The following is a 24,641-nucleotide window of genomic DNA, read 5'->3' as shown; positions in this document are numbered from 1 at the left end:
AATAATCTTGCCAATTTACACCCAAAATACCTACCACCATTTTATATTTGCTACCCAAGAAATGTTATGAACACTACTACACGGCTTACTGCAGCACTCGACATAAACTTTTCTTAAAAATTCACATTTAAAGAGTTTTATTAAACGAGCAAATTTACATACATTATAAATTATTTGTGACAACTTCAATAAATCCTTATAAGGGAAAAAAAAAAAGTTTCGTTCTTAAAAAAAATAAATTCAGGCAAGTACTTCTTGTAGAAGCAGTTTTAAAAACCACTCAGTTTTTTTTCACTTGATACTGGAAGCTAAAAGTAATATCAACATGGTAACTATAGCGACTCTGTGTCGCTTCGCAATGTATCTGGTCCAATCGCGGGCTCATTAGGAGGGTATTCCTAGCTTTAAAACATTCACTTGAACACCAAGAGATCGAAAGTTCAAACAGAACAAAAGAGAAATCTTCGCCTGTTTGCGGTATAAGTAATGACAATCAAACTGAGTTTCTGCCAATTTCTTATTCCTTCTTTATGATACAACATACAATAAAGACAACACATGCTGATAGAGCAACACTTTATCTCAAGTTGCTATTCAGTAATATAAGAATGATTTGCCTTTAAGACTTAAAACGATCAAAGCCATTGGTTCCCTAGAAGACTACGAAAAATCCCTTCCGAATCTCGTGATTATCTTATTGCACGTTTCCCTTAGTTGCTGACTGGACAAGCTGACATCAACCCTCGCACGATAATATAATGAAGTATATACAATGGTTTCCATGGTAGAACTTTGACATGTACATACGTGTAATCCAGTTATTAAATATCTTCTAGAGGAAGGGGGCAAGACAGTCTTCTAATGGATCCGTGTTAGCTCTTCGACAACTTTCACGAGATCCTCCACAGCACACTCTTTCTTCATACCACTACCATCATCAATCTGTTGACAAGAAGACAACCAATAAGCACAAATACTTTGCCCTCGTATAGAAGGGTAAGGTGAAGTCGTAACACCTACCAAGTACTACATATGGCCGGAGCTTATCCTAATTTCTGTAGGAGTACTGCGTAATAGTACGTGTAGTCTGATCGTCCGGGTGAGTGTAGTCCTGAAAAGGACTGGTGTCGGTAGTAGCGACTGACGTTTCCACAACCTGAGCGGAAGTTATCATCAGAGCCAAGTCTATAGTTGTTTTCAGTCGAATATACTGAGTCAGGTTCGTTATAAATTGTTTGGTCAGTTACGCCGTGACGTTATTGGCTGTAAGTCTCGCGTGGCGTAAGAAGGTCGTGACTGATCAGTTTCGATCCGTCGGTAAAGTTACATTGTTCTATGTAGTACGTTTGTGATGTTAATGCCGATTACTGCTCCTCTCCCCGGAAGGGATGCTATTCCAATGCATGTCAAGGGCAGACCTCTGGAAGTTTTCTAACAAACCTACCCTGCAGCCTTTAAATTTCGTTAGTCGCAGATATTCTTTCTATATTTAAAAATCTTCCAAAGGAAATTTTCCTGGTGCTGACAAAACGTGTGCAAAAATATCAGCAGCACCCAACATTGCCTCACATAACTCACTTGCAGTCCCGAGACAACCTCCTCCATACTGGACCGCGGAAGGTCCAAGAAACTTTCGATCAAATCTCCGTCCACAAAGCCAGTGGCAGGCTCAACTCTCCGTTCGTTGGAAAAGCAGCGCCAGGTAAGAAGTAGTCAAGGAAGCCATGCAAATCATGAACTCATTTTACATCAACAGTGATCAACACGTAATTAGTTGTTATTGAATCTATAGATAATACATAGTTTGGGAAAACGCAACTTATAATGATGTCAACGTCCCCACAAGAGCCAGGTGACTACACAACCATTAAACCATTAAATCAGGGCTCGACACTAACGGTAGCCCACTAGCCACAGACTAGTAGAAATTCAGTTATGGCTAGTGGTTTTCAATTTCCACTAGCCAGTTTGGCAAGTAAACAAACTGAAATTGTCGTAACATCTAAAAACATCTAAGATGTCAGTAGCCACTTGGCTAGTAAGTTGAAAAGTTAGTGTCGAGCCCTGCATTATAGGTTCATGCACGTCCTTAAGTTATTAAACCCAGCAGCTCGTTAGATCAAAATACAACGGTTCGTCGCCAAATTAAAGGAAGTTTGCGAGGTTAAAATTTATGCTGTGCAAAAGATAGTTAAAGTTCCTGTTAAAGGACAGTCTCTAACGAAATCTTCAAGCTTAACCTCTTAAAGCGTCTTAACCTTGGGAGAAAACCCGCCCCGCTTTTCAATTTCTCAAAACTTCTGCCATACCAATCTCAAGTTGCTATAGTTTCCAGCGCGAGCCCACGAAATTTCTGACATGCGCCGATGTTTTTCAGTTTATAATCATGTTTAACTTAGAGCTTATAAAAGAGCGTCACGCGTTGGTAAAAGTTACAAAGGATATAAGCTGTGGTCAATCTTTCCGACGCTCTTGATAACTTTGCTAAGTTTCCCCTGAACTTGCGTCAAAAAAGCGCTCAGTTCTTGAGGTAACTGGGCGACGATTCCTGTGTATTACCACCACATACATATCAAATGATTCGAAAAGTAAATTATTATTAAGTAAATTATTATTATTATTATTATTATTATTATTATTATTATTACTATTAGTAAGTTATTATCCACCGACACTGCGACGGATGAAGCCTGGAAAAGACGCTGGGATATTTACAATCAAAGTCATACACCTCGGGATTTCCTCCGGCTTCGACCCAGATAAAGGCACAAAACGCACAAAACATGCAAACACTTCGTAAACAGTACAAAGAAAGCCTGTGAAATAGCCGTTGAAGCACCCGTGAAACATCAGAACAACCTTCTCAAGTCTTAACTGAAAGGCGAACATCTGTACCTGGTATAAAATTGTTTTTAACTAACAGGATCTAAATTGCAATTCTCTGTTCTGGCGGTTAAAAATTTCCCTCTACATCAAAAATGAGAATTTGGTATCATGTAAAAAAAAAACACCCCCCATCCTTCCCCCCCTCCCCCCCCAGCTGATTCGTTGTCTATTCTCATCACTATTTTGCAAGATAGTGCCTTGATATCGTATGGAGAAGTTACACGATCATCAATTCTGAAAATAAAAGGATTACGCTGGAAAAGGGATGACCAAGAGAAAAAAATCTTACCAATTGTTCCATTCACGGTTCCAAAAAGGACACAGCCTTGGAAAGGGGTCGACGCTTCACCGGGATGTTCCATGACAAGAGAACCTTTGTAGGGTTCATTGAAACAAATTTTGTAAGTACATGAAAGTCATTTTTTTTTTAATTTTTGGGACGAAAAGTGGTGTGCAAAAAGGGCCAGCCGCTTCCAGGGCTCGCACTACACTAACTTTTCAAATTACTAGACAAGTGGCTAGTGATATCTTGGATGCTACGACAATTTCAGTTTGTTTACTAGCCAAACTGGCCGGTGGAAATCAAAACCACTGGCCAAAACTGAATTTCTACTAGTTTGTAGCTAGTGGGCTACCGTTAGTGTCGAGCCCTGCCCTTAGTCCCTCTCAGTCCCCCGCGGGATATGAGTACACCTACCGTGTCTAAAGACGTTAACAAACTCGCCAAGATGAAACTGCCCAGCTTCCTGGAGATACGATCTGTCATCATCAGCTGCGGAGCCGCTGTCTTTTTGGCAGGTGAACAGGTTAAAAGAATTTTCAGCCCCAAGGAAGGTATCATCGTCCAGGATCTCTACAGCTGTCATCCAGTTTGGACTGTAGTCGTGCGCAATCTGATCACAAGGAAAAGAGACCAATGAAGTGAGTGTTTACGTGATCGACGAGCTCCTCTGGACCCAAAACGTATTACATCCTAAATTGTTTAATGTGGGTTTTGGTCTGAACGCATGTCAATTAAGTGTCGTAAATCAGGGCCAAATTTATCGCGGTGGTTAACAAAATAAGTGATAAAATATCATACAGTGAGCCAAAAAAAGGTAAATTTAACTGTTTTGTTAAGGGCAGGATAACGTTAGCCAACAAGACTCGATTAAATTTTGTTTTACATTTGATTGGTTGAAAGGGTGACGTGAGTTGTCTGCACCAATCACAGATTGCAGTAAGGGAGACCAATGCAATCTGAAATTTATTTCAACGCTCAACTGAAAATTGTTTAAACAATGAGTGAGACACAAGGGAAACATGTCCCATGCGCCCAGTTTCAGGAGGCATCACACTAAATGAATGAAAGATTTTCTCACAACATAAACTCTTACCAAAAATAGAAAAATTGCAATTATCCTAAAACGAACGCTATCCCTTGGATAATCTAAAACACGTTCATGTCATCACAGTCACCTGTTCTAGGCTTCCTTCCATTGCTTTGTAAGTCAGCAGTGTCATAGACCTCATTAAATCACCCACCTTTCAAACAAAAAAAAGGAAAACACTTTAAAAATTAGCACAGAAGAAGCGAAGACAATTAACATTTAACCACTACTGAACTAGTTGAAATCATAGTTGGGGTTTTATTTGAAATGGAGCGAAGAGATCTTTATCATACTTATTTTTCAGGTTATTGTTTGCGTCATGTTCTGCAAGGTGATCAAAAACCCTTATCAATGCTTTAAGTACAGTAAGGCCTACAATGCTGTTATGGCTGGCTACTTACCAAAATAAAATCCCCTTTATACTTGAGATATAAAGCCAAGATGTTGTTCAAAAAGCTGCACTCTACGCGTAATTCTTTGTCAGCCGTCCACTCAAATATACTGACCTGTTGAAACGAGTAGAATCACTATCTGTGTGTCTCGAGGGCATCCACAATCTTGCCTCAAGTAATCATAGTTGAACCAGGCTGTAGTTCATATGACTTCATTACTTGGCATTTATTTAATTTAATTTAATTTAATTTAATTCAACATCATTTATATAGCGCTAACTCCACAAATTGACCAAAGCGCTTTACAATTCAAAATATTAAATAATTAAAAAGATCCCACTGGTAATAAAATATGAATAAATTAAAAACCTATTTACAGACTTATTAATAAAAATATCACAGTAAATCCTATTCCAAATTATCAAAAAGTTAAACATTATTTGCTTTTTTAATTTTTAGTTCCGAACGCACTCGTTAAGGGCAGAGGAGGGACGGGGGGTCAGGGAAGGGAGAATTGAAAAGGGGAGGGAAGGAGGGGGGGGAGGGAGAAGAGGGATAGAGAGAAAAGGGAAAAGGGAGGGGGTAGGGAAGGGGAGGAATTGTGATCGACAAACAGAGAGGAAAGACATTAGTCTTTTTACACGAGTTTTCGTAAGCTTACCGTGCTGTTGATACCGGCCAACACTTTCCCGTTGAACTCTACCAGTGAGTACACGGCACCTTTGACCTCTTTTTCAGCGACTTGGACAAGTTTTCCTGGAGAATATAAGACAAAAGAAGGACATTCAGATTATCTAAGACTTTGATGGTCTTCTCATCAAGGGATTCATTGTAAAAGTACTTTGAAGCTGTCCCAACCTTTCAAAGTAAAAAAAAAAAGACCTTTCTCTCGCTGATCACCTATTAAATCAAACTGACTGTTTGTCTGTGTGACTAACTGACTGAGTGGCTTACTGACTGATTCCCTGCTTGACTAAATTCCTGCCTAACTAGCTCCCTGGACCGACGGACTAACTAACTGACCCACCGACTGGCTGGCTGGCTGGCTGGCTGGCTGGCTGGCTGGCTGGCTGGCTGGCCGGCTGGCCGGCTGACTGACCCACTGAAAGATTCACTGACTGATAAGCAGACTGACTAACTGACCGACTGGCTGATTAATTATCTGACTGACTGACTAACTGACTAACTAATTAACTGAATGAATGACTTTCGTAAACCACAATCACCTTCCAACAGCTGGAATAAGATCAACCGTCCCGTCTTTGGTTCAGGTTCTTCAGGGTGGACATACGCAGTTCCAACACAGTAATACGTGTTAGACATTCCACTCGTGTAGGAGCTGTTTGGGTCGCCAGATAATGTGCAAGAGATCAGGCTTGTAGCGCACTCGTGATCTTGAAGATCGTGAGCATGAGTCACTGATGCGAGGAGACCAGAAAGACAAAATTTAACGAGTCAAAATTGTCGCGATCTTTCTACCTAAAGGAAGACGTAGGTGATTTACCCCAATTCATACCTTTTAAGCGCTTTTGAATTTTTTCGGGAGTAAATCCACAACTGCTTTTTTGTCACGCTTGCAGCAACAAGGGATGAAACATGCACTTTTAGCGGAAGGGGGGGGGGGAACGAAACATGTACTTTTAGCGGAAGGGGGAGACGAAACATGTACTTTTAGAGGAAGGGGGGACGATACATGTACTTTTAGAGGAGGGGGGGGGTGAAAAATCTTTAAAATCTTGATGCACGATAAATAACAAAAACAATATTGCTCATAGAGTAATATTCGGACACAGAGAATGCCAAAACCAAAGAGTAAACCGAGTGAGGATGAAAAATATGTCAAAGAAGAACAATAAAATGAAAGAAAAAAAATTGAAAATTATTAAAATAAATGTTCGAACACAGAACAATTTCCCACTGCCAGCCCCTAATGAGATCCGAAAAAGCGCAAAAGAGCTCGGGCCCATTCTTACGCGCCAATCGTGATATAGATTGGTCTGTACCTAAGTGTTTCTTGAAGTTACCATTACCTTCAAACGTGTGTTGGTCGATGATCAACAAACTGCTTCTATCCACCTCGTCACCGAATGTTATGCCGTCTGCCACACCCCTACCACCGGCTGAACTTCCGGCGGAAGTGCCCGGCATGCCTGATGATACACTGGTCGTTATATTCTGAGCCATTGTGCTTGCGCTGGGGTGGAGGGGTCGCGTTGTGTTTGACGTCGGATCCAGGACCTCTATTCGCATGGAGATAACACCAAATGTTTGGGTAGACTCTTGATAAGCTATACGCCTAAAGAAAAAAACGAGTACTTCGTAAGGGACGGTACACTACAAATGATGCAATAAACAAGCTTGTATTTCCTCAGCCATGTTTGATTTCCGTAAAAGACGGTGGGACAGGGGTAAGGAAAGTATACAAACTTTTCTTTCCCCTCCCTACCCCCCATCTCTCTTTTACCCTTTCCTCTCCAAGACGATGGTGACACATTTTTATGAGGGCTAAGCTGTGCCCTTGGAAAAACTGAAGGGAGCCCAGTGCTCTGAAACTTTGAAATATAGGGTGCCAAGCATATGTTTTTATATGAAAAAACTAAAATTCCCAAGTCACCCAAGAGCAAAAGTAAAGGTGCCAGGGGCTACGGGGCGCTGCTAGACTACAGCCCTGCCATGACAACTGCACAGCTCGCCGACTTAACACGTGAGACAGACACAAGTGAAAGCACTTCTCGTCTCCGCTTTTTTCAATATCATGCGCCATTATCCCTTTGACCACTACGAATGACTAACATCTAATTTCTCCTGACAATATCACACACTGAGGTCATGAGAATAAAGGAAATGATCACCAACTAAAGAAGCTCTTGATTGTTAAATAAATTCTCTTTAAACAACAACAGACATATGAAACATATGTATGATATGTATATGACATATGTATATGCGAAGGATCGTGCATATATACGTTTCATAACCGCAGTTCATACATATGTTTCATATGTCTGTTGTTGTTTGATTTATCATCTACGGGTTTATGTCGAATTAATTTGATGGCCTGCTCCCAATTGGCTTGTTAGCTCAATTGGTAGAGCGCTGCACTAGTATCGCAGAGGTCAGTGGTTCGAATCCCGTACAGGCCTGAAATTTTTTTCAGGTCTGATTTTCACTATTGCTCAAATAGTGCTTTACTGCGAAGGATCGTGCATATATACGTTAAATTCTCTTTGTCAGCACCTTAGGAAATGTAGAGAGTACAGTATGGAGAATATGCACACTGATGTTAGAGCGTAAAGGGCTTAGATCAAACCACTATTATGCGAATACGTACAAACGACAGATTATTGATAAGGACTGGATTACAAGACAGGTATACCGATTTAATTTGCTTTAAAGAAAAGCTATGGTCAACATTCCGATAGCCGCATGGGTCAGAATAGCGTTTGTCTTTTCCTTTCATGACCTGCCACTAGTTTTTCACACGACGCTTCTTCCATCCATAGGAATTACTCGCTACATTTTTTAAGGAAGACAAACTCTATCACCTCACAATGACATCGCATCCACTATAATCTTTAACTCCCAGAAGTGATTAACATGTAACTTCTCCCTATAATATCCATACATTATCCAGCAAATAGGTGACGAGAATACTCAAACATATCAAGTAGGAATTGTTATCTTGATCTAACACCAAATTCTTGTAAGTAATTTACAAAAGAATGTATAGCAGCCAGATGGGAGAATTAACAATCAGACTCGATCTTTAAGCTCACTCTTCTGTACCTTGGCGTTTCCCCCAATGGAACTGTCCGAATGTGAAGCTTCTGAATTTCGTCAATAGTTCCTATTGTTAACGCTCCTTCGCTGGCCACAGCTAGACTGTGGAACAGAGAAAAAAACTCTCAATTTATGAATCGAAATATCCCCGAAAAACATAACAATCCCGCTTAATTTATCACAAACCACAGCACTTAAATAGGACTGAGGGGTTAGTGCAGGGGAGGAAGGGCAGACGACCCTCGGGGGGAGGGAAGGTAGGCGACTCTCCAAGGTCCTCTCTTATATACCATTTTGCTCAATGCAGTTCAAACGAAGAAAACCTTAATGGAAGAAACCTCATAGAGTTTATGCTAGGCGGAAATCCTCTTTAATAGTTGTTAACTCTACCAGTGTAAGTCTACCAATGAATCTTTACCTGTCTGGGAATCCCTCGGAGTTCAGTGGACACATATAATTCACTTCCTGTTGACGAAATATGAGATCAGCATCAAAACAGCACAAGAAAGTGTAATAGCTCGAAGTCTATCCATATTTTTTAAAGAAACTTTTCGTGTATGGTAAAGCTTCGAGTAAGTGAGTAAGTAAGTAATAAAATCTCAATCTGAGTATGACGTGCAGAACCATTTTTGTTGCATAAGACACGTATTTCATTTCGCAGATTTCATCACGTTTTTAGCCTCAGACTCTTTGCAAAAGCTAATGATACTAGTTAACTCTTTCGCTGCGATCGTCTGATTTTACACTTGGAAATAAGATTCACGTCTTCGTGTGGTTGTGTAGCACTCTGAAGATTCCTGTTTTTAGTGAATGTATTGTAGAGCAATAAGCAGACCATGCGCTCACCTTCAGATTAACGTTGGAGAACACAAGTTTGTGATTGCTGGAGTAGATCACTGTCGGCCGATCAGAGCAAGCGAACACATTTGTGGTTGACAGTGACTTGAACGTTCTAAGCATCGTAGGCTGTGTACCGAGGGTTACTTTCTTCCTTTCAGACAAAGATCCTACAAAAGCCAAAGACAAACGGCAATGATTTTAAAAGTGGTAAAGAATTTTTCGAAGTTCCTGTCATTTTTCAGATCGATAACCTAAACAACCGCGATGATCAACTGCTTCAACCTCGTTCCCAGGGTCTCTCATCTTCCTGCCCCTTCAACAAGGGGCGGTTGCAACAGCTTCAACAATAGCAGCGATAATTTTAGGATTTGGCGCCCACAGCGGAACCACTTCAGCAATGTCACTCCTTAAAGGTTCGACAAGTAACCATCATTTCAAATGGGGAGTATTGTCACCTCCTTCCTCCCCGCCCCCTACCTGAGCCATGAACCGCTCTTTAGAGCAAGTATACATGTGGCGCATTTGATATTTTGAGCACAGAAAAAAGTTGAGAATCAATAAATATAGAACCATGGCACCCAACATAACTACAGAGCCAAACTAGTTGGGTGCCCAGAAACCACATGTAAGACCTAGTGTTGCACCTTGAACTATGTGGAATAAGTGCGGACTAAGTACCGATGTATTATGCACAAAAGCCAGTTATATCACTGAAAAAGAAAAATAATTCAACAAATACCAGTGTTTGGATCCATAGTGAAGTAAAACAAGGTTCCATCTCCCAGAGCGCACAGAAGATAATGAATACCCTCAAAAGATGTCTTTAGTATAGAGCGAGGAATTATTTCTGAAAGATTAACAAATAAAAGTGGATCAATTAAAACTGGTTTTTAATTACAATTGGCAGTAATGTCGCAATACGATTGGCCAATTTGCTGTTGTCGATAAGAGTAAAGACCACGGTACTTGCGTCAACATGTCACGCAACGTGTCACGCGCTGAAAGAATCGTTCCTGTTGTGGACTCGTTTGGCTGCACTTTGTGAATCCACGACATTTTGACCACTGTGATGACGAATATCGTTGTCGATAAGGATACATACTGACCACGCTACACCACGATTTGTCGATTTGTTAATTTTATCAAAGAATGGCTAATTAACACGACCTGTCAATACAATCCAATTCTCACCTCCTCCCAGCATTTCAACAAACAGTTGTTCGCAGCTGGGCAGTTTTAAAACTCTCACTGAAATGTCCGTCCACAATCCCACAGCTACCAACTGGGCTCTTGTGTCAGAATCATCTGTTAAAATAAAAGCAAGGAAGCAATGATGGAATCACATATTGTAAGCTGACAATTCGAGTGTTAGCCCCTCTTATAAAGGGCTAACGCCCAAAACCTCAGTTTTACAATCTCTTTGTGATAAGAAGACCTAACTAATGCAGCGCTCCAGGCTCAATTTTTCAAAAAGTCGCGACCTTCACTTGTAAAATGGTCGCCATAAAAAAAATTCAGTCACCCCCTTCCAAAAAAAAAAAAACCAGAAGGGGAGGACACTTTATGACATTTTACACGAAGAGCTAATGCGGCGAACGGCACGTTTTTATCACTTAACTTTGCTACTGTAAGAGTAAGAAAAGGAAGAGACTGTCTAGTAGCAAAAACGATTTATTTCAACATTACAAAGCTGCTGAGACCGTGTAGCATTGCCAATTGTACCTTCAAATCGATCGAATTTGCCATTTTTTTAACGCAGTCGAGTTTCTGAACGACGAGAGGCGAAAAGAGAAACGTAGGTGATGCCGCCGCTTGTACTATTGATTAAATTCGTCCTATTGTTGATAATTTTCCAAGTAAGTTACTCTTTTAATCTGTTGGTCGCCAATTGGCGACTTTCGCCAGAATTTTAGTTGCCCAATATTTTTTTCACTCGTCGTGGCGACCAAAATGGTCGCAGCTTGGAGCGCTGTAATGGTTTCAATGTGAAAGTGGGTGCTGGCGTCAGAGCTTGAATGAAATACTGATAATACGATTTGAAATAAACGGTACAATAGGGGTGGGTGCGGCTTTTTAAAAGAGAATTGCGATTTTTCCACCTAGTTTGGTTTTAAAGGGCTTTTGTGAAACAACAACAGAGCCCCAGAATTATTTCTTGAGTTAAGAAAAGAACGTAACAAATTCCAGAACTCGGTTTGAGAGACCCAGGAAACCTTTAGTAGATATATTTCCAGTGTGACGTCAATGAGTTGTATATAAATGTTCTTATCCCAACCTCGTTCCCGTGCATGCCCTTATCCTTTGTTAGTCATCGTATGGGACCGTTTATTATTCAGAGGGGAAAGGCTGTTATAATAGTAGAATCCTTTTTCCAAGAATTGCATCTCTGCATCGCAGTTCTTTACTTTGACTTTTTTTCCTTTTTTTGCCCATAGACCTCTTTCAAAATGGTGGGCATTGAATAAGAATAGCGTCTATTGTGTTCTTCAAAGCCTCCCGACATATGTAAATGATGTGGACGGGTATTCTGAAGTTGCTCCTAATTTTTTTCTTCACATCTTGATGGGGCTAAAATGGTCAATTTGCATGCATACAAAAGACTAATAATCAAGCTTCATATTCATGAAAGAAGTCCAACGCCGAAGACATTGACTATTCGAGTGTTAGCCCCTCTTCTTATAAAGGGCTAACGCCCAAAACGTCAGTTTTACAATCTCTTTGTGATAAGAAGACCTAACTAATACAGCGCTCCAAGCTCAATTTTTCAAAAAGTCGCCGTTTGGCGACCTTCACTTGTAACATGGTCGCCAGAATAAAAATTCAGTCAATTTACACGCTACAAGGACTAATAATCAAGCTTCATATTCATGAAAGTCAATCGCTGAAGACATTGACATCGGTAACTCAGTTTCCAAAGCCAGTTACCAGTGTAAAAAAGCCCTAAACCAATAAATTCAAAGTATCTAAATATAATTCGTAAAAATCCTTACAGGTTGGTGTGATATCCAGACAAGCAACTTCATGTTCAAGTGCAGTGTGGCTGAAACCAAAAAAAAAAAAAAAAAAAGAGATCAGCAGAGGGCGCTGACATAATGCAATTTAACTATTTCAATTGCCGGAGTAGCCAAAAATAAATTTCTCTTCACAATGCCTTAACATTTCAAGGAGATCACGAAAGAGAGGAAAGAAAAATATCAACTGGGAGATAGAAGATAATGTTTGATTGAAGAGCAAACTGTCATGGCTAAAATCAAAATAAACTATGTTGGACAGAGAGGAGAATTACTGGAAAACCCACCCGGGCCTCTTGTGTTTGTTTTGGTGGAGGTGAGCTGGAGCAAAGTAGGGACTGCCTCCTGGGGTGATTTAGGGCAGAACAATGGTCCTGTGGCCACTACCGCACATGTAGCTCCGAAGGCCTTTTGGGGTCCCTGCATCAACTACGTAATACGAATTGTGGTGGGGCTACAGTAAGCTAGTCCACCTTTCAAGACAGTTTTGTGACTATGGAAATTAGCACAGTGAAGCTACAGAGAGAGGTTGCCACCTGTCTGAAAGGAATCTACTTAGCCAATATTCCCCAGTACTACTTGAGTACAAAAAGTTAGAAAGTGGTTTATTGTACATGACAATCACAGTGAATTAATTTTTGTTTGTTTCTTTTTAATTTGCTGCCTTTTGCAAACTACAATACACGGCTCACGACTGTTCTGTGGGAACTATCTGTACAGCAAAATCCTGACAAGTAAGAACCAATTGGAACACCAGGATTTTCCTTCAGGACTACCTTGCTGTAGAATAAAAAATGGACAAATAATGAAAGAAATAATACAGCTGACCAAGTATGAATCACCTGATCAGATTAAGGTTTCCAGCAATTATCTCCAGATAATACAATTCACAACCCACAGCCACCACAAGCTGTGCTGAGTTGCATGCACAGACACTGATGTTCTTTCCACCAGGATGCCGCCATTCACTGTACAACAAAATATAATGACCCACTGATTATCAAATAATTATCATATCTATTTGTCACCTCTGTGGTATGTGAGGACATTGTAAAAAAAAATGAATAAAGGCTGATAGTTTCGAAAGAAACTGTTTGGGGCTGCGTCGGTGGGGGTAACGAAATAATTTGGATATATCAACAAAGTTGAAATGGTAAATTGGCCACCGTAACGACTACAAAAGCTGACGTTTCGAGCGTTTGCCCTTCGTCAGAGCGACGTTACGGTGGCCAGTTTACCATTTCAACTTTGTTGATATATCCAAATTATTACATTGTAAAAGAAGATGAGTAAAATATAAACAAAGCAATTTGAATACAAACAATAGAAAATTATTAAGATTACCAACTTATGAGTCCATGTACCCTATGAGTTAGGATATTTGTATCCAAGAAGTCAAATAAGTAGAAACCTCCCTGAAACAATCTTGTCGAGTGACAGACATGGGGATGCTTGTATGTCAGGTTAATTAATAAGTAAATTATTTATGCTACATGTATATGAAGAAGTACAGAAGTTGTGGTTCACATTCCTAAGGGAATAAATTAATTAGCCCCAGGCCCGCATGCTGTGCCTGGCTTGACGTTGTAGTCTGTTGTTTCTTTGACAGATTTAAACAACCATTAAAACCATCAGAGATATTTCTACATTGTTATCAAGTTGGGAACACAGAAGTATACTAGTCTCAAGACACTTCTAGGTTTATAAGAATATAGTACTGTACAAGCACGAGGTTTTGGTTTGACTGGTTTTACACTGTGTGTTAAAAGAATTAAGACAATACCGTTGTAATAAGAATTGATTTCAACTTCTAATTGCCACCTACCAAACAAGTTCTCTTGTTTCACAATTCACAAGACGCACTGACAATGTTGTAACCTACAAAGAATGAAGGATATGCCAATATGATAAACTCTTGAATGTGTTCAGGTTCCTATTTGAATCCCAGCACTTGATAACTTAATACTAACTCCTTTTCAGAGAAAATGAGAGGTAGTGCAGAAATTAATAAACAGCTACACAGCAATTAGTGCTCACGGTAAATATAGCTGTTTCAAGAAAGGTTGTTGGAAAAAAAGGGAAAAAGTGCACGCGACAATCTCAAATGGTAATCTGGGTATCTGGTAATCAATGCATTTTGATAAGTCAAATAAAGAAATAAATTTATTAAACTTGCGGTACATACAATATACATAAATAGGTTAATTGACCACTTCCCATAGGGGCTTTTCAGGGCCAACACCCACCCATCCCACTCCAGGGGAGGACATCCACCAAACAGTAATCTCATGCATGGGAAATTAGCATCTCGTACCCCTAACCCTGCAGGAGACAGAGCCTACGGTTTATTCGTCCTTATCTGAGAAGACTAGAATATCTATCCAATTCTTGATTATAGAAAGGTAGCAATGCCTCTTCCTTGCAGTGACTCTTTCCAAGACTCCCTTGAAATCCTGAAGTCAAGGAACCATGACCTCAAAACTACCCACAAAACCTTTTGGAGTTGTTGCATGCACTCAAACTCCCCCTTTTTTTCATTTTTCTACAACCTTTTCTGAAAAAGCTGGGTACAGAATCTTGCAGTTGCACAGTTCATGCAATTTACAAATCATACTTCATTTCTAACAACTTGAATTCAATTCAACAACTGGTGTTTTTCTCAAAATTCCTGAGCCCACTCTGTTGTCACATGTGTGCAAATACTGACCTCCCACTCCAAAGATTAAAATATCAGTTCTCTTCACTGTCCATACACTTTTTTTAATCCAAGCTCTGAGAATTTGGAGTTGAATCAAGCAATATCCTTTGATTATTATGAATTTTTCTCCCTTCTCAACACTTTTCTACAGAAAAATGCATGAGGTATAATTATTATTGTAAGGAGAAATTTCTTCTTGGTCATTCCTGAGAATGAGGCTGGTTCAAGTTGAAGACCCACCTGGATGATTTGATCTCCAGAAACATTTCCACAAAAGTATGTCTGTTGATTATCATCAAAACCTGGAATCTCCGTCTCTTCAACTTCTTCACCGGCAAGGGCTAAAATTCTGGGAAAATTTTCAATTGCATGAAATAAATAAAAATAATGAAAAATTGAACTAAAATACATGTATTTTATCTTAATGGCTTTAAAATATTAAGAACAGTTTCTTGGTCAGCATAATATTGTAGCCGGGGAACAAGTTCTCTTTAATGGCTCTGTGGCACAGGCATTTCTTGGTCCACAAGTAAGTTTACTATAAACATGAAGGTGCGCTATATGAGGAAGTCTTCCCTGGGAAGACCTAGGCTCATTTGTCACTCACCATTGACGTGTGCAGGTCAAATTTAAATGCTGGTAGACGAACAAAAGGAGCTAATGAGATATCTATTGTTTACTTCCACCAGCATGGTGGCATGAGGTAACTTGCGAACCACCTACTTCGATCTCAAACTTACTGCCACAAATAAAGACAGTTTCCACTGGAGAAAGGAAATACAAATCTCAAAAATTCTTGTATTGTGATGAAGACATAAAACAATTTTGAGGAATGCACCCGCTGTTCACTGCTTTAGAGTAGCTGTAGCTCAAACTGACTTGACTCTAAGAGTTCAACATCACACAACGGTTGATTGACAAATGGTCCAGTGGGACCTAAGGCTCCTTTTGTAGCACACCTTCATGTTTAAGGTCCTTATAAAAACTGCACAGTGCACTTACATGTACATGTGTGGGGAATGTTTACACACTCAACTAGTGACAATTTTCTTTCGGTAATCAAACCACAGCATGCTAAACCAATTACAGTACCTGCTCTGGCCAACAAAAGATAGGAGCAGTGCATCATCAAAGTTCTTGGCTGTCTTTTGTAATCTTAAGGGCCAGATACCTAAAGTATTGAAAGAACAAAATAATAATGCGTTAAAGACACAAGCAATAGAAGCAGTAGGGCATCCTAAGTGAGATGTCACTTAATCAACCTGCGTACCCCACCAACACAGCACCATGGTTTCTTAGGAAACATATCCCCTTTACACCTGATTATTAAGTTTCTTATTAAATAAATAAATTACCAACCCATAATGCCAACCAGGTCTGATATGGTGGCATGTTCATGAATACCAATCCCATTCCTTATTATTCTTAATGAACCTTCCTTCAGTGTTCCAGAACATGTCACCAGCTGTGTGAAATAAAACAGAATGAGATGAAAAGAAAACTTCATCCCTGGAACAAGTTTTACATTGGACAATTGAAAATGGTGTATACTGTCTGTTGAGGTTCAACTTTTTCTTTCAAACAAAATTTCACACCACTTTAACTTTTATGAGATAGTTAAAATAAATAATAGTTACGTATGATGCACGATCCTTGCAGTAGAGAGCGCTATTTATGCTAAAGCGAAAATCAGACCTGAAAAAAATCAGGCCTGTACAGGATTTGAACCACTGACCTCTGCAATACAAGTGCAGCGCTCTACCAATTGAGCTAACAAGCCAACCAGGAGCAGACCGTTAAGTTGATTCGTAATAAACCCGTGATGATAAATCAGATAAGATGAATATATGAGGTTCCTATATTTTGAACTGCGGTTATAGATACGTATGATGCACGATAATAATAGTATCTAATTTTTGGTAATCTTTCAAGGATGTGTCAAAATGCCATCTTACTAACTTAAGAATGGCAGCTTTTAAGCTATCTCGTTTGTTTCTGATGTGGATGGCTGTCATAATGATGAATGAATGCAACTTAAAATGAAAATTAACAACAAGATGGGCTAATAACCTCGAGGTTGCATGTCTTTGGAAAGTACGTAATGTGATAAAGTATGCTTCTCATTTGTTTGGCTGGAGTCCATTCTCACGAAGAAGGTTAAAATTTATACTTGATCAAATCTACCTGTCCCTGCCCTTGTCTTTCCAAGTCAACTACCACCATATCCACAATAGGACCAAGGTTTGTGAATGTCTCCATCACATGAACATGCGAGCCATTCTCATTTGTTTCTGTGTTGAGCTAAATAAAAAGAATAAATGTATATTGAACACAGTTGTATTCAGTGGGCCTGAATACAACTGTGTTCAATTCAGGCCCACTGTATTCTAATTCACTCTAGGTCTCAGCAGTTTCATGATAGTGCACTCTACATCATAGGCATCTGTGGTACAGAAATCTGCAAATCTGAGGTCTGAATACTCCTCAGAGGGCTTTTCTTCTGATCTGTTACACTCTGGTATAGCAACCTTATATACTCTGAATAAATAGCTGACTGACAAACTGACTTACTAACTCACTGGCTGCCTAACTGGCTGACTGACTGGCTGGCTGGCTGGCTGACTGGCTGGCTGGCTGGCTGACTGGCTGGCTGGCTGGCTGGCTGACTGGCTGGCTGGCTGGCTGGCTGGCTGGCTGGCTGACTGGCTGGCTGGCTGACTGGCTGGCTGGCTGGCTGGCTGGCTGGCTGGCTGGCTGACTGACAGGCTGGCTGACTGACAGGCTGGCTGACTGACAGGCTGGCTGGCTGACAGGCTGGCTGGCTGACTGACAGGCTGGCTGACTGACAGGCTGACTGACTGACAGGCTGGCTGACTGACTGACAGGCTGATTGACTGACTGACCAACTGACTGATGCTTAGATGACTTAATTGCATGGCATACTAGCTGATTGTACCAGTAATAATTACATTATACCTTGACAAGTTGTGAGTCTCCCAGTGCTGAACCAATAAATACCACTCCATTGTCCAAGTATGTGAGACAGAGTGCAATAGTAGTCTAATTAAGAAAAAAATGTTTTATTGCCAAGTCTAAGAAGCAATCTATTAGGGAAAGAGAGGAGCGAGGAGAGAGGAGGGAAGGAAGTTCTAAAAGACAACTTTACAGGTAGTTCCTGTAAACAAGGTCCCTTAATCAGGATTCTTACTGAGTTTTTCCATAGGGGGTGAAAAATAAGAAATAGTAGGTAACTTCATAACCTTCCTCCATTCCAGGAGTGTGTGGACACCAACTTGTGAACTGTGATGTTTCTCATTGAATGCTGTGCCTTATCGTTTGGTTGTGAGAAGAATGGAAAGAAAACATGGCAGAGGTCAATTTATGAGGTGACGACAAGGAATGAATTTGGTCGAAACAAGTGGGATTTCTTCAACAAATGATTTATTTCCAAACCATTAACATGATAGATATCTCCACAATATTGGCTGGCAGGAGGCTATTAATATTTTTCCAAGTATTTGAAAAGATCATAGGATAACTTTGGTAAATATTTCAGTCCCGGGTTTTAGTGAAATAGCATGTAACATTTACTTAATAATAAACAGTTGCTAAAAATAACTGGTTACAGGCTCTTAACAAGAACCCTGGTTACTATGACAGACTGAAGATTTCCTCCTGAATGGGCTAGTAGTGAAACCTTAAAGCCCCCTTTCCTCCAAACAGGATTCACTGAAGTATGCACGAGTTCTCTTACTCCTAGATATTTAGCTATAATTATGTACATTTATTATTATAAAAGAAATTACTGGTGAGGCAACATTTATTTCGAGTGGAATAACAGAGAAAAAAGGATTCTTAAGCGATACCTCTCCAAGAAGCTCCAGTTTCAGATCTTTCACCTCAATGTTACCATCCATCAGTTCCTGCCTCTCCAGCAGTAACATGAAAAGTCGGCCATTCATGTCACCCAAGAGATACCTTGAGCCATTAGCATCAATCTTCCCATAGCAAGTTATAGTGCTTTGCTGTAAAACAAGTGTGGGATTTAAATCTTGAGGTTAAAGCTCTGAATTCTTGTGTTTCATTGCGTGTACTGTAGACAAGGCATAGAGCCTGTTTACATGGAGGTGGGGGAGCCTGGGTAGGTGAGGTAGCTCACCTAACCAGTATTTAAAAAAAAGTCTATGTTTACATACAATCTTTCAACCCGTGGATCCTTGGGTTGACATTTCTTGAGGTTGTCGTTGCATTTTCAATGTGAACGCCATCCCATCTGGGCTGGTTACCCCACCTTGACACATTAATGTAGCAAATTGAAACCCTGTCTGACAGAGTTACCCTAGTTGTCGGACCAGGTAACCCACCTTGGCAGGTTTCCCGACCTATCACATAACCATGATTAAGATAAAAATTTAATAAAAGATTATATACTAGACAGGTGGATTATTCCATCTTTGTGGGTTACCTCACCTAACTGGGGTCCCCAACCTCCATGTAAACAGGCCCTCACAGTATGTAGTTACCAGTGGGTCTGTAATTACCTTCAGAGCTGGAGGAGCAATTGCGTGATAATTAGCCCCTTTATGGTATGTTATAGATTCCTGTCCAATGATTAGTGCCCCTCCAAGAGGTTCTGGAACTGAACAAATTAATGATGTTAATCATTATTTTTTAAAAATTATACCTAGGGCTGGGATCTAGAGAAGCCTAGAATTAGTGTGCCACAGGTGTACATGTCTAACTTCTGCCTTTGTGCTACTTGTATAACTTTCCTTTTAAAGAACCTTTTGGAGGCTGCACCCCAGATTTCCAAGAGAAGAGCCCCAAGGCATCCAGCGATTCTCCTTATGAAGAATTTACATCCCTAAATCAGTAACTACCTGCAATAACTCTTGAAGCTTCTACTTCCACATTGTCTTGCTTCCAAGGGCCCTTGCTGAACTCTTTATCTCGCAGTACAATCTCATAAGTTTTTACATGGCGTCCATGAGGATCCTGTCATTATGTTTAAGATCATTTTAGCTGTTTTGCCAAAATAAACATCATTTATGCTTGTAATTGATATCTGTCTAAGAAAAACAGTGGAAAAAATAGGCACCAAATGGGTAGACAAGTCTACTTGGGCACTATAAACTCTAAAAATACAAAAGTTTCAGTTGAAAATGTCCAACAGCTGAATGGTTTTGTCCACCTAGAGTTTATCCTTGATAAGTACAAATGGGTTGATTGAAGTTGAGCTCTGATAGAGCCTGGATACCAGATCAGGGCCATTAACCTCTGCCTTCAGGCTACTTGGGTAAGAAGCAGGGTCCCAAGATTTTGGAAGCAAGATTTCTTAGGCCGAGTTTATATGTCGCGCTACGGTCGAATTTAATCCAGACGAATTTAATTCCATTAAATTTGTTGTTCCGTCGACGTAAATTGTGGCGTGGTTTTATGCGTCGAAATCAATATGATCGAATTTAATTCTCTTCCCAAATGCAGTGCCTCTGGTCAGAGGTGTCATTTTGAACTAAATTGAAATACATTACGAAAATGTATGCATTTCATTCGACGTGACGCTAGTGCGACGTTAAAACTGAAGACTCATCATTGATATTTTATCCGTCTTACCAAGACTGATAAAACGTCAAGGACAAATTTAATTTACCAGACAAATTTAATTCATTTTAGATGTTGCGCTATCGTCGAATTTAATTGCTTGTGCGACCTTGAATTAAATTTGCCGGAATTAAGTTCGACTGTAGCGCGACGTTTAAACTAGGCCTAAGGCACCTAGTATTCCATCCTTGAGAAGATCTTTTATAACTTTTATTGCCAAACTTGTCTTTTGGATGGAAAAGGGTTAATAAAAGTGATATATTATGAATAAAAGAGGAATAAACAACAACTCTTGATTTTGAAAACTACTTGCCTGGTAAATGAAAACAATTGTGGGAACCTGACAGCCATGCAGAAATGCAATGTCAATCACATGCAACTCTTCAAGCCTAGAAGACAAGTGATCAATTAACTCTTAATTCCTGGAAGTGATTATCATGTAAACTCTCCTATAGATTTGCAAACAAATAATGAGAATACCCAGACACATTGTTATCTTGATCAAACACAAATTTTTCCTACCTAACTTACAAGTAAATGAAGGTAAGATTAATAATCAAATCTTGGGAATAGACCAATTTCAATATTTTTCAATGTGACAGACTGGTGACGAAACTCCAACACCGAAGCGAGGCTCCGGGTAATACGGCGTGAATAATAGAAACACACACCACTGCAAACACTGCAAGGATAGCCATGTGCAATTGATAAATAGGGAATATTCTCGGTTTTTTTTTTGGTCCATTGCTGTTCATCTTCGCGTGTAGCATGGTAAAGTATTGTGCTGTTGTGCTTTGCCACAATGGGGGTAAGAAAAGATCGGATCTCAGTTATTTTTGATTTCCTACAAGGCCCATAGAGCGTAAGAAGTGGGAAGTTTTCTGTAAGCGAGCAGATAAAAATTCAAGGCACTGGGCGATCCACGAATCTGTTCCTTGCATTTTAAGGAAAGCGACATCAAGATTTCAATTTCTGGTAGAAAAAGTGTACGTTCAGACTGCTATCCGACTATCTTTGATCCAACGAAATCTACTAATACTCTGAGTTCACGTTCAAAATGTCTTGCTGATAGAAAGGCACAGTGTGATGAACAACCGCAAGCCAAGAAAGTTTGTCCCAGAAAGCTCGATGAGGACTCCAATGAGACTTGCGTGGATTTTAGTGTTGATGCGATTTCAGTAAACCATGATCACTCATACTTTTGCAGCCAGGAACAAGCAACACTGAAAAGTAACTCGAACTGTTCTGATACTACGCCTCCGAGAGGTAAATGTTCTACGGCATGTTAAACCCATTAGGCTTTTAAAAGACTTTAAGGTTTCTTCAGAGTACTCATTGGCCTTCCCCAGAAGATAGTTGCATATATCTGGGAAGGTGACTTCTGGAAATATCGAGAGGTTCCTACTCCAGTTCGATTTCAATATGGATGCAGGGTCTGGCAAAACACCCTCGTCTGTGGCAAGTAATTTGGCCATGATATGATTTTCATTTTCACTTTCCCCTTCAGTCACTTTCGGGAGCTTCACTGAATGAGCATTAAACGCAAGCTCAACCAACTTGGCCTTTCTTTTACACTTTCCTTCTGAGGATGTTTGTATCCCTCTTCCTTGAAGGAAGGTTCGCAACCAACCACAGCAACTTTTGACGCTGAAAGTATTGTAGATTGATCTCACTTTTTTTTCTGACGTGGCCATGACAACGATGATTACTTCGATTTACTTTCAACTCAAAGAAACTACGAATTTACACTAGAAAAACGATAATAACCCAAGAAAGCAGTTTCTGCTCGAAGATGTGAACAACCAAAGCTCGATTCGAATGAATTTTGTTCCCCGGAGCCTCGCTTAGGTGTTCAAGTTTCACTACCAGTCTCTCACGTTGAAATATATTGAAATTGGTCTATTAGAGGGTTTTAAAATCATGACATGGATATACATGTAAAAACGCCAAATCAGAAGAACAAGGTTCTGTAATCTACACACTGATGGTAATACTAATCAGGTAGAATGCATTTTGATAAGGTATTGCCAGACCAAAACCAAAGATATTACCACACCATACCAAAGCTTAGTAAATCAACATGAGCAACATTCTTAGGTGTGGAACTCGTGACCATCCAAGTCTGTATCGGTTTAGCCCTGAATTGAACATTAAGTTGATGAGGATAAACAAAGAGGTTGAAAACTCAAAAAGATCTTGATCATTAAAGATATTATCGTTATAACTACCATAGGAAATGTGTAGAGAACAGTTAAGAGAACTTGCATGTTAGGGTTAAGTTTTGTATCTGGTTACTTGACAGGAGGGCTTGAGTTTTCCAGACCAAGCACAGAGCCATAAAAAGCAAAATCATTTTGCAATAATTCTCAGATTTCTTTCAACAAAAAAAAAGGAAAAAAATTCCAATAAAATTTAATTGTTTTGCAGTTGTTGATGTTGATATAGAGGAATACAAACTCAGTTTGCAATCAGAGGATTTTCAAGATATTCTGGTTTGAAGGAGTCCAGGATAAAATTGCTAACAACCACTCACAGCTAAAAGCTAATGCACTGACACCACCAGTTTGAATTCCCAAGAAGTTTGAAATATTTGTGGTTTAGGAAAATAGGACTCCACTGTATTTTTCTAAAATACCGTTTAAGAGAAAAGACCTGCCCACATCTTGACCTTTTACACCCTAGCATCAGTATGCATATTCTCCATACTGTTCCCTCGACATTTCCTTAGACACTGACAAGGAGAATTTCTTAAATAATCAAGAGTTTTTTTTTTAAAGTTGGTGATCATTTCATTTATTCTCATCAACTCAATCAATGATTCAGCAGTATTACTGTACGGAGAAATTAAAAGCTGGTCATTCATAGAGTTAAAAGGGTTAAAAAAAAGATCAAAAGCCTGACCTGATGTTGAATGCTTTTAGTTCTTTGTTTGAATCCAGTTCCAGAGGTATCACCTTAAATAGTCCATCGTAAAGTCGAAGACCAATCATTCGGCATTGTGGGTCTATGATGCCAATCAAACCAGTGTCTGAAGGTCTGCCAATTCGATCCTGATGAAGCAAAAAAAAAAAAAAAAAAAAAAAACAACCAGCACATTTCGTTTCACTAAAGTCATGGTAGAGTTCTGGTAGCCCAAAAACTTTTAGGCTTGAGCCCTTTACAGAGCAATCACATTGACTTGCTGATAAAGAGTGAGATTTTTACTGCATAGCCATCAATTGTGACTCCACAGGCATCCCATTTCAGGATGAGGGAGGGGGGTTTGGGATGGGGTATAATCACATAGAAAGGTGTAAAAAATTTAACTAGCTAAGACATGTACCCCTCTTTTCTGAGCTTGTGTGGAGAGAGACTAAGTTATAAGATCAGCATATGAGCATGTCCACTAGTTATTAAACACAATGATGGATTTAATGATAGCTCTGCACCATAATTTCCAGTTACTGGAAAGTGTGTACAGCAAGTACAAAGAAAAACAAGGAGTAAGATTACATCCAGAATGATAATTAATTTTATAGGTATTAACTAAAGCAGCAGTTTGCTATCTCAAAATCAACAGTTTAGATCAGAAAACTTAAATGCATGAGAAATAGTCATTTTAGAATGAGGGCGTAACATTGAGTTCACTTGAGTGAGTCTCAAGCTCAATGTGTGAGACTTAAGAGCTCTGCCTTCAACATGATTGGTCTTTTGCTGTAGATACAATGCATGGATTTATATACCTGAACATCGCCACAAGCCCTGGTAACAACATCTCCAGACTCAGACTTGTAACTTAGTATAAACACCCTGTACCTTGCTGTTAGAATAAATAACAAATCCTGAGGTTCATTCTAGAAAAAAAATTAAAGACAAGAAATAATTAATCCAATTAAATATGTTGAAGGTATAGCCTAGAGAAAGCAATGACCTACTAAATGGCAGGTTACCTGATCAAGATCTCAGCATGTGTATAGAAGTCATGTTTTAACACTTTAACCCTCAGGGTGACTAACATCTAAATTCTCTCAACATATCACCTCTGAATCACACATTAAAGTCGTGAGAATAAAGGAAATGATCA

At 39.6% G+C, this 24,641-nt stretch overlaps 1 protein-coding gene and 1 non-coding gene across 2 annotated transcripts in view; both read right to left on the bottom strand.

Moving 5' to 3' along the window:
* Positions 1–715: 715 nt before the first annotated feature.
* Positions 716–24,641, bottom strand: part of LOC111321431 (DNA damage-binding protein 1) — a 24,448-nt gene continuing 522 nt past the window's right edge. The window contains exons 2-30 of the mRNA XM_088736072.1: positions 24,301–24,411; positions 23,480–23,628; positions 20,892–20,967; positions 19,858–19,972; positions 19,519–19,616; positions 18,844–19,002; positions 17,954–18,037; positions 17,162–17,278; positions 16,337–16,442; positions 16,070–16,148; positions 15,218–15,326; positions 14,105–14,157; positions 13,122–13,247; positions 12,259–12,308; positions 10,460–10,573; positions 10,008–10,115; positions 9,275–9,435; positions 8,847–8,893; positions 8,435–8,530; positions 6,679–6,944; positions 5,875–6,066; positions 5,310–5,404; positions 4,658–4,762; positions 4,345–4,410; positions 3,584–3,779; positions 3,176–3,259; positions 2,446–2,548; positions 1,579–1,702; positions 716–942 (exon numbers count right to left, since the gene is read on the bottom strand). Coding sequence (XP_088592198.1) covers positions 859–942; positions 1,579–1,702; positions 2,446–2,548; positions 3,176–3,259; positions 3,584–3,779; positions 4,345–4,410; positions 4,658–4,762; positions 5,310–5,404; positions 5,875–6,066; positions 6,679–6,944; positions 8,435–8,530; positions 8,847–8,893; positions 9,275–9,435; positions 10,008–10,115; positions 10,460–10,573; positions 12,259–12,308; positions 13,122–13,247; positions 14,105–14,157; positions 15,218–15,326; positions 16,070–16,148; positions 16,337–16,442; positions 17,162–17,278; positions 17,954–18,037; positions 18,844–19,002; positions 19,519–19,616; positions 19,858–19,972; positions 20,892–20,967; positions 23,480–23,628; positions 24,301–24,411 — 3,273 coding nt within the window. The 3' untranslated portion in view covers positions 716–858. The remainder of the gene's footprint in view (positions 943–1,578; positions 1,703–2,445; positions 2,549–3,175; positions 3,260–3,583; positions 3,780–4,344; positions 4,411–4,657; positions 4,763–5,309; positions 5,405–5,874; positions 6,067–6,678; positions 6,945–8,434; positions 8,531–8,846; positions 8,894–9,274; positions 9,436–10,007; positions 10,116–10,459; positions 10,574–12,258; positions 12,309–13,121; positions 13,248–14,104; positions 14,158–15,217; positions 15,327–16,069; positions 16,149–16,336; positions 16,443–17,161; positions 17,279–17,953; positions 18,038–18,843; positions 19,003–19,518; positions 19,617–19,857; positions 19,973–20,891; positions 20,968–23,479; positions 23,629–24,300; positions 24,412–24,641) is intronic.
* Positions 16,685–16,757, bottom strand: Trnat-ugu (transfer RNA threonine (anticodon UGU)). The gene has a single exon. It is a non-coding gene; the product is annotated as a tRNA-Thr (tRNA).

This window comes from Stylophora pistillata, chromosome 10, assembly GCF_964205215.1.
Source record: "Stylophora pistillata chromosome 10, jaStyPist1.2, whole genome shotgun sequence".
Classification (NCBI taxonomy): Eukaryota; Metazoa; Cnidaria; class Anthozoa; order Scleractinia; family Pocilloporidae; genus Stylophora; species Stylophora pistillata.
This window is presented reverse-complemented; position numbering and strand designations above follow the sequence as displayed.